The 9,657-nt window shown below is 39.9% G+C and overlaps 2 protein-coding genes across 2 annotated transcripts in view; one reads left to right on the top strand and one right to left on the bottom strand.

The window, feature by feature from the left end:
- Nucleotides 1–833: 833 nt before the first annotated feature.
- On the bottom strand, nucleotides 834–4,587 carry LOC111647873 (perforin-1-like). Its single transcript, XM_023397552.2, has 2 exons — nucleotides 4,469–4,587; nucleotides 834–1,440 (listed from the first exon to the last, which is right to left on the bottom strand). Exon 2 carries the CDS (start codon nucleotides 1,424–1,426, stop codon nucleotides 1,040–1,042), a length of 387 nt encoding a protein of 128 aa, XP_023253320.1. The 5' UTR covers nucleotides 1,427–1,440; nucleotides 4,469–4,587; the 3' UTR covers nucleotides 834–1,039.
- A 1,604-nt stretch (nucleotides 4,588–6,191) lies between these two features.
- Nucleotides 6,192–9,657, top strand: part of fam151b (family with sequence similarity 151 member B) — an 8,511-nt gene continuing 5,045 nt past the window's right edge. Inside the window, exons 1-3 of the mRNA XM_087171638.1 lie at nucleotides 6,192–6,212; nucleotides 7,528–7,652; nucleotides 9,471–9,630. Of these exons, the coding sequence (XP_087027764.1) occupies nucleotides 7,532–7,652; nucleotides 9,471–9,630 (281 nt within the window). The 5' untranslated portion in view covers nucleotides 6,192–6,212; nucleotides 7,528–7,531. The remainder of the gene's footprint in view (nucleotides 6,213–7,527; nucleotides 7,653–9,470; nucleotides 9,631–9,657) is intronic.

A 9,657-nucleotide genomic window follows, 5' to 3' on the forward strand; every position in this document is an offset into this window, starting at 1 on the left:
TCAGTGCGACCAATCAGAACATGAGAAATAATTCTTCATAGACCAGAGTCATGTGTGTCTAAAGCTTTTTTTTTACAGTGATGAATGTTTCGGTGCAGAGGAACTGATTCCAGTCTGACAGGCGTCTTAATGTCCACACAGTCTCAGAGTTAGAAAGATTTGATGTGAGGATGAAGCCTCCATGTGTAACATATGAGATCTCTGTCTCTGTCCTCACATTGACTGATTGACCAGAAAAGAGCTCATGTTCATAAACACAGGTCTTGGGTAGCCTTTTCCCACATGAACTTCTTTACATGAATGTCTCCGATCTGCACTTTGACGTAGACAGTATGAAGAGGAAATGACGCTTCTGGTCAGAAGCTTCTTAAATCACAGCCTGAGGGTGGAGACGGACAGAAACTCAGAGTAAAAGGGAGTTTCCCTCATCTCAGGGTTAAGAAACTCAGAGTTTTCACTAAACCTGGAATAGACCCCAGTGGATCAACTGTAGGCCAGCAGGAGATCACAGTCACACACTTTAACTGATGAGGCAAAGGGAGAATATACTGCAATACCCAAGAATATACCATCTCACACCTTTAGCAAGGTACTTGCAGCTTGGTTAAAACACACAGAGATGACTTGTAGCATGACTTGAGCAATGTTTATAAGGAGTTTCAGTCTAAGAAGGTTGTAGTAAATAACAATGGTAATCTTGTAACTTCTGTTTCACTCTCACAAAACTATGTTAAATGTGTGGGAACATGATATAAAGTTTGGTTGTTGCAGCACAGTTTATTTTCATGGTCATCCTTGGAAAAGGGGAAAATAGCCAATAAATAAAACGTGACAAAGGAACAACAATAAAGTTTATTGATTGAGTTAATTGACTTTGAGTATTTTTCGGGTCTAATTCTGATGAAATGATGAATCGTAGATTTGGAACAGAGAACCTGAGCACCCACAGTCTGTTACACACATTCCCCAGAGCCAGTCCGAGAGATGCAGGTTGGGTGTAAAGACTGAAGGTCTCGTATATCTATACATGCTCAATGATTCAGCTAAGGGTGTAGGCGTAATGGAGGGAGCCACCTTCCTTCAGGAAGCAGTCATGCTCATGGGTTCCCGGTTTGATCTGACACTGGCAGACTCCCAGCAGGTCATCGAAGACGAAGTCATGGTCAAACACCTCAAGCCTCAGTACGTCGTTCACCTGGGCGTTGGAGTTGGTGAACTGCTCCTCCCACCAGGGGTTAGGGTTGTCATGACGGATGGATGTCATACCCATAGCGGCTGAGCTACAGAACACCTTGACGTAGCCGTCTGTGACTCCAAACAGGTCGGAGGGAAGACCGCTGGCCCGCAGGTTAAACACCCTCAGCTGGGACTGAGCCACACTCAGACTGCACAAGACCAGCAGGAGGAGAGGAAGACTGGAGGCCATGGCTTCACAGGAGGCTGTGGAGGTGGAGCAACAGATCCACATTGTATCAAGGGAAATCTTTTCTTTTAATTTTGTTTTTACTCAACCCTTATCTGTCATTAATATTTCTGAGGTGCTACTGCTTTTATACAACAGCTACCACTCAGTTGTCAGACCTGGCCAGGTAAGGTCTTCCGTGATTGATCACATCTCTTCCTGCTTTTCCATCAGTCAGAACAGTTCTATACCGACTAGCCTGGCAGGCCTGATGCAGCATCCACCTGCAGTTCATCCTGATATCATTCCTGTGAACGTCTTTTTAACTGATGATGAGATGTTATTGGTTGTTATTTTCAACAGAAAAAGGGAAGAAAATATCTAAGCCTCTCATTACGCCACATTTCTCTTCGTTACTTCTGGTGTCTACTTTCAGAATAAAGTCACCAAAGTTAAGTATTTACAAAACCAGAGCTGTTTTGATTCTTTTATTTAAAAGATTCCACTGCAAGTCTTGGTTGGTTACAGTCTGTCTTGAGGATAGATGGAGTGAACAAAGACATATGTATTTAGAGTCATGAGTTTTCACTGCCCTCCAGTGGGCACATTGAGGAACTGCAACATGATTAAATTTCTTATATACTAATAATATCAATATATGTGTTAAAGAATGAGGCTGGTGCTATGTTATGTTTTCCTTACTGTCAATGACAACCAACAGTGTGTTAGTACATTTCTCAATACTCTCTGACTTCATGGCTCAACAGCCTCATCATGATTTGCTCCTAGATTTGAATGTTTAAGCAGTTTTAGTTCCTTCCTTCCTTTTTTTTTGGAAACTAATTTCGACTGCAGAAGAACACGTGGTGTTCTGTGAGTATTTTGGGCAGCAGGACAGTGATTTAGTTAAAACTATATGAAGGTATGACTTTAATATACAAATCAAGTACTTCTTATACTGAGTGCTGAGAACAAGACTTTTAAATGAGACCTCAACATGCCACAGAGGATTCTGTCTCTGTTGTCTCTGCGTTTCCTGCCCTTTGTTCGTTGCTATAGGAATGACTTTTCTTTCTGTACCATATATCTCATAACACAAACAAATAAAACAAATTACACAACATACGATAAAAACAGTTTTTTCTCTGTGTAGCTGCTCAGGGATGCTGCTCATTTCACAGATCAGGTCCTGGTTATCAAAGTTATGTCTGGCGAATAAGAATTCATCAAATAAAACCTGTGTGACAAACTGTGGAGATTGAAAGACGTGGGCATTTGAGAGCCAGTGTTTATCTCAGGACTAAGAGTCAGGATATCTCGGCCTCTACTGCTTCCATTATAAGAACTTGAGAACTTTATTGAAGTGTAATATATAGATATCTGGAGTAGGCTACTCCTAATTAAAGGCCATTATTGAACATAACTAACTGTGACTAAAATCCTACATACAAAATCAATATACTTTAAACTGGAAGAGGAAACACGTATTGACTCTGTAAATAGAATCTGTGAACAGGCCATGTTGCACATAAAATCTCCTCCCGATAAAGATAAAACCAACCTCACCGTTATCGTCTTTCCACACACGTTGAGTTAAACGTTCAGGAGATGTTATATCATCCTCTCTGAAGGTCACTGTGAAAGTTTAGCTCCAGAACAGCTGGATGTGTTTGGACTGTTGTTCCTATCACAGTTGGACCTTAATTCACAGTAAGTCATTGAAATTTGAGACACTTCACTGTTACTTTCTACAAATAGGAAAGCTAAGCTAATTAGCTGAACAGAAAGTGTAGATATAAATCACCAACAATACGGAGCAAATAGATTAAATAACAGCCATAGAATGTGTAAAGAAGATTAGAATGATTGTGGAAACAACAAATTAATAGATGAATTAATGGATGAATTTTGCAGTATGTTATATGAAGGTATGTGACAGCAGATGCATGTATAATCCTCTACAGAAACTATACTGTCAAACTAAATCATTCCTTTTTATTTAAGCGTGAATACATTTTCGCTCCTAATGTTATTTATATTGATTATTAAATTATTATTATTTATTTTTTTATTTTCAAGTTGTTCATTGGATTGAGTTACTAAATTAAATGTTATTTGTTGTGTGTTTGATTTATCCCTCTATATAGACTTCCATTTATGGAGGATGACAGTTTTCATGTTACTGCTTCTATTATCTCTTATTAAATATCACTACATGAAATACCTAATAATGTAATCACTTCCTTTGTGGAATAATTCATCACTTTGACGTTAACACCAGTGTCTCCACCAAAGTTAAGACGGGCTAAACCAAAACTCTTCGTCCACTTGGCAGCAGCAGACACAAGTTGTGAAAACCACTATGACACATCATCGCCTCTGAAGTTGATATAGTGAACTTGTTATTGACACATCCAGCAGTTCTGAAGCAACATTACAATTAATAAACTGGAGTTGTGAGTCCAAAAGTCCAAAGTCGAAATCAAGCGTCTAGCAGCTGTATTTAACTCCCAAGGGAAATATGTGGCTCTTTAGATGCTAATTGCTCCATCATGTTCACCAGCTAGTTGCTAACAGTTAGCAAATCCACTGATGCCACTAGCATTTAGTGGATTTTTCGAGCTTTTTTCTTCTAAGGATGCTGAAAACAAGCAGAAAACTAAACAATGAGGTGCGGATCTCTGTAAAGGTCCATAAAGCTGAGGGGAGATGCCACATGTGGTGTTAATTCTCTATGGGTTCAATCCCTTCTACATTGTCTCATTGTTTTCACATTTCATGTGATTTTCTTATTTTAGAAATTTTGAATATAGTTGCTTTAAAGCTGGAAAATCATAAATAGGCAGAAAATGAACTGCAAAGTAGCAGTAGAGACAGCAGCAGTGCTCCTGCATTAGAGGTCCTGGTTGGCGCCAGCAGTATTATTGGTGTACTACAGTCATTACTTATAAATGGGGACGTTGGGGTAGAAGTTACCCAGGAGAATGGATCAGTTTGAAGAAATGAAAAGGGAAAATGAAAAAACTCAACTGCCCCTAACTAGAAGATTATATGTGAAAGTCTTACCTGTAGTCTTGATACCTTGCTTCTCCCCTCTCCATCTACAGGCCCATGTTTTAAAGGCCAGCAGAGCTCATATCAGTTTGATAAAAAAAGCCCTCCCATAAAACCTGCCACACTCTCAGCATTACACAACACGACACACTGTTATACAATAATGATGAGCGGACTCGCACTCATTTTAAACTGAATTTGCTTTATTGGCATTACCATAATTAACAACCAAGCAGGGGTTTGAGAGATGCATTGGTTTTAAACTGACTCAGTGATGCCGTCACAGATGCCTGAGGTAGGTTAAACAAAAAATAAACCATTAACTGAAAGTTAAGGCACAAAGATGAGTTTGGATTTAAATGGATAAGGAGCCAGGGGAAGCTAAAACAGGTGTAATGAGGTCCATGTGCTATAGGCTTGTGCCTGCATAACATATTCTACCCATAGTTGGCAGTATTAACCTTTACTAGACTGGGCTGGATGAATGAAAATGTGCTCCTTTGCTTGCTAGCTCCTGTGCAATTAGCAGGCCTGTAAACACAATGTAGAAATAATCAAGTCTGGATGACACAAAGCTGTGAAGTAGAGTCTCTGCGTTAGCCATGGTCAGAAGCCAGTCATGGTGATGTCTTTAATGTGCTGATCAAAAGAGAGGCGAGTATCAGACCTAACACCAAGATTACTGGCTGTCAGACTTTGAGAAGTCATGCACGAGTCAAGAGGTACTGATACTTGATCGGGTCGGCCAAATGACCTGCACCTCAGTTTCATCTGGAATTAGGTGCATGACACATTGTGACATCCAGCTCTTCACAGCGGGAAAAGCAAAAAGCCGCACTACCTGTTAACCGAGCAGGCTGTCTAATCAGCTGTGACCTGCCAAAGTCTGATTTAAACACCCGTCTATATTCCTGGAAAAAATAGCAGCGTCTACTCCAGTAAGATGAAGGCCGCCCACTTTCCGCAGGTCACGGTGGTGCCAGAGAGTCAGTTACCAGCAAAACCAAATCTCTGCTATCTACAAAGATGAGAAAGTTCAGTGAAGCTCCACCACCTCGGATGGTCAAGGGACGAGAGAGGATCCATCGCTGCTGAATCATCTTTCTGACAAATCCAAACGGCATGTTCATGGCAAATCATAATGTGCATCACAGACAGCCACAGTGTGCATCACCAAAAATCCCTTGGATGTCCCAAACAGCCCAGCCCTGCCCACCAGACCATTTAAGGAATCCAACTTTTATTTACATTCATCAAACATTTTTAAAACTTGCACCATAAAACATTTCAGTTGGGTGACTTTATGCTGGTGGTTATACACGGCTCATTCAAAATGCTTGACAATCAGAAAACTTCCCTTACCCACGGTGTCTACCAGTGGGTCTATGATGCTGCCACGACAACAGCCAACGGCCGTCCCACCACAGCTATTATAACACAGCAAAATTGCAGATCCAGAATTTCTGATCCATACATAAAAACCAGGAACCGACTAATGACACAGGGGAGGGGGGAAATTGGGGAGAATATAGGGAGTGAGGGAGAGACAGAGTGTAACCAGTAGCCCCCCCTCAGGATGAGTCTGATGGAAATCTCTCACTATCTGAGGATCCAGAATGAAGGAGCAAGGAATCTATGAGCCCTCCTCGGGTCTCTATAGCCCTCCCCGTCAACCAGGTCCTGCAACCACCTGCCTCTGTGGCGCACATCCAGGAGCCACCGGACAGAAAAGGCAGGATGATCGTCAACGATCCGGGTAATGTTTAATCTTTCCACTTTCTGATGTTTGTAATTTTACAGGTGTGTGGTTGAGATCAAAATGAAGGCTGAGTTTAAGGACAGATGTGGTCTGACCCATGAGTTCTGAGTACACATATAACAATGTGGTAATAACTACTGAGTACTCAAGGGTCAGAACATCAACATGTTAATGACATGGATTACTGCTGTGATCCCATCAAAAGATGGGCTGTAGTTATTTTTAAATATTTTAAATTCTTTACTTCTGATGACAGATTTGATCCTCCTTTGTGTGGATGATGCTGTGGAGAGATTTTCTTCCTTTCTTCGCAGATGATTCTTTCAGCTCCTCTTTGTTTGAGGGGTTAGGTGCCACTGTTCAGCAGGCTTCTTTGCGTGGTCTTTAGCGAAGTTTAATCTGCATTTTTATGTAGTTTTGTGAGCAATGGTTTTCTTCCTGGTACAGATTGACTTCATGCAATGTCCTTCGCACTGTCTGATCAGTCAGTGAAACACACAGTCCCACAGAAAAAACACTTCAAAAGCACTTGTCTGTTGTTCAGTGCAGGGTTGCATAAATAGTGAATTGTCCTTTCACAAGGACAGTGACTGTTCCCTCTGTTATTGGGGGTTGGAAAGATACAGGATGAAATACTGAGAGGGAGATGAATCTTCTTAAGCACTGATACACCTCTGCTGTCTCTGCACAAATAACATTGGAAGACTATACAATACAATACACAGAAAAAAAGAAAAGGTCACAGAAAGGTACCACTTGGTGAATTGGCCCCAAGATCAGATGCAGTTGTGACTGAGGGAGGAACCTTTCTCCTTTTCTTTGAATGTCAGTGACTAATGTTATTTTTACTATTACCAAGAAGTTGACATCTAATTAACATAAGGAAAAGTGAAACATAGTTTTGTTAAATTGTTAATGTTAGATAGCATCATGGGTTAAAGACTGCTGGCTCTTTTATTTTGAAAACTCGTAACCGGAAATGAGGTTGGTGTTCCTGCTGCTAACTTGACTTGTGTAAACTCGTGTTGTTACTGGTTGAGGTGAGTCGCGGATTGTTGTCTGTCTTTCCTTTACCTTGGTATTAATGAGTTGTTTTCCACTTTATGTTATTTGGAATTTAAAGTGTAAAGACGCCAAAAAATATCTAAAGTGTGCTAACTGTTTTCAGCTACGCTTCGTGTTTCTCACGGTAATCCAGCTAGCTAACATTACAGATCCCAGTCTGCTCATCTTTACTCTGGTTCAGCAGCCGGACTAAAGTCAAACTGTGGCTGTAAAGTGGCGCTAATGGACGGTGACGCTTTGTCCGCAGGGCGATGAGTGACCGGACGCTGGAGTATTTTCTGAGCCTGAATCAGATAACGAAGAAAGACGCTAGCGAGGTGAAATGGTCGCACGCAGTGAACAGCAGGAGCAGACTGACAGAGGCTCTGACAGGTGTGACATTTTTACTGGAGTTAAAGTACTGGTACACTTGATTTTAAAAATACTGAAGTATTCAAAAGTACTTTTTTTTTTTTTTTCTTATTGTTGTATTGTCCCACTTTTACAGAACCTAATCTAAAACAACTGACTGACTGACTGACTGTAGGACCTGTACAATAAAAAGCTTGTAGAATATGATACAAAGACTTTAGACATGGACATAAAAACACAAGTGAATCAACAAGTAGCTGTTGTTTTCATATTTCTTTTTTCAGGTAGTGATAAAGTTTGGTCCTGGTAAATACAGCAAACATTTTAAGCAAAATACATCTCTCCTTATTTCTGGCTGTGATTGTTTTTTCGCCTGTGAACACAGTGTTTGGGCTATCAGATTTTCAAAATAAAATACAATTCATTCACTGACTAAAAGCTCTGCTTCAAAATAAGAGTACTTCATAGAAATGTAGTGGAATCAAACTACAATATTTGTCTTTTAAGTGTAGTGGAGTAAAAGTAATACATTTCAAAAAAAATAATACTCAAAGTACAGATACTGGAAAAATATACGTCATTAAATGTACGTCTTTACTGTCCACCCCTAACACCACCTTATTTCTTTTCCTTTTATTTTTTCAATGTTTTTTATTTGTTGCTTGATCACCTGTCAAACCTCTGCTTCTGCTGCTGGTTGTAGAGTGATTGCGGCATCTAAAATGGTTTCTTTTCTCCATGACAGGACGTGAGTCACCCTTTTATTATTATATTGGTGGTGGCAGTAAATCATACTCTGCTCATAATGCCAGTTTTCAGGGAGAGGTTCTGCCACCAAGTAGCACAAAGTGCTCACTTGTAGTGTTAGTGGAAGTTACTTGTGTCACTCACACACAAGTGCCCAGGCAACCTGGACTCCAAAATACTGTTGCTATGGCGACAACACTTGGTGGAAAAAAAAAGAAAATGACTTTTTACATAAATTGTATCATTGCAGGGGATTTTAGGTGGGTCCCAGGTGCCTGTTAAGACTGAGACTGTGTTTTTGGACTATTAGTCAGACCAAAGACAATTTAACCCTTGATCAGCTTGAGCTAAAACTGTGATGAACACTGTGATGAACTACTTTGTGATTTTATTTTATTTTTGATTTTTTAAAACACTGAAATAACACCATAGAAAGTATATTTTTCTATTTTAAATATATGTTTTTATATATCTGCTTGACTTGTGCTAGTGATGGTGACATGAAGCTTCATGAAGCACTGAACCAGTCCAGCAAAGTGGTTTTTGAAAAGGTTCATTTCTTGATGCTGGAAATTAACAGAGCAACATCTGCTGGACAGAATGAAAGCAAGAAAAGACAAATACATGTTTGCATGTTACAAAATATCAATATAATGGAAACTATGATTGTATCTTCATTCTAAACATAACTTTATCTTAATGACTGTAAATGCAAAAAAGATATATTTTCTATGCATCCAATGTATTAATATCAGTCAAGTTAAGCTCAATGTATGTGTTTTAGTTGAATTGAAGATTGAGGCGCCTCTGAAATGTGGGCAAATAACATAATGGAAAATGATTTTTAAGGCTTTACATGTCATCAGTTCTGTCATACATCTAAAATGAGATCAGTAGTGTGGTGATTCTGATGTGGGTGTTTTATGAATGAGGTTTGACTGACTGACTGACTGACTGACTGGACAGGACGCACAGACTTGTATGATATAGATATGACAAAAATATCGATCTCTCTGTGGAGTAACTACAAAAGCTCTATGAACAGTAAGAGACATGGTTCTCATTCGTTGAGTTCTTCACTGACCCTTTTAGGTCCCATGCATATGTTGGAGGCTGACATAATCATAAGAGGTCGTGACCCCAAAGAGCCAGTCATGGCACATCCCCCTGACACAGACAGTGACATCACACTGAAGGAGTGGCTGGAAGCAGTGAAGGCACATGACAAGGGAATCAAACTAGACTTTAAGAGGTGAGACACAATTCAATTCCCTCTATT

Source organism: Seriola lalandi, unplaced genomic scaffold (assembly GCF_002814215.2).
Source record: "Seriola lalandi dorsalis isolate HSWRI2012SDOR001 ecotype SW California unplaced genomic scaffold, Sedor1 jcf7180002054883, whole genome shotgun sequence".
NCBI classification, from domain to species: domain Eukaryota; kingdom Metazoa; phylum Chordata; class Actinopteri; order Carangiformes; family Carangidae; genus Seriola; species Seriola lalandi.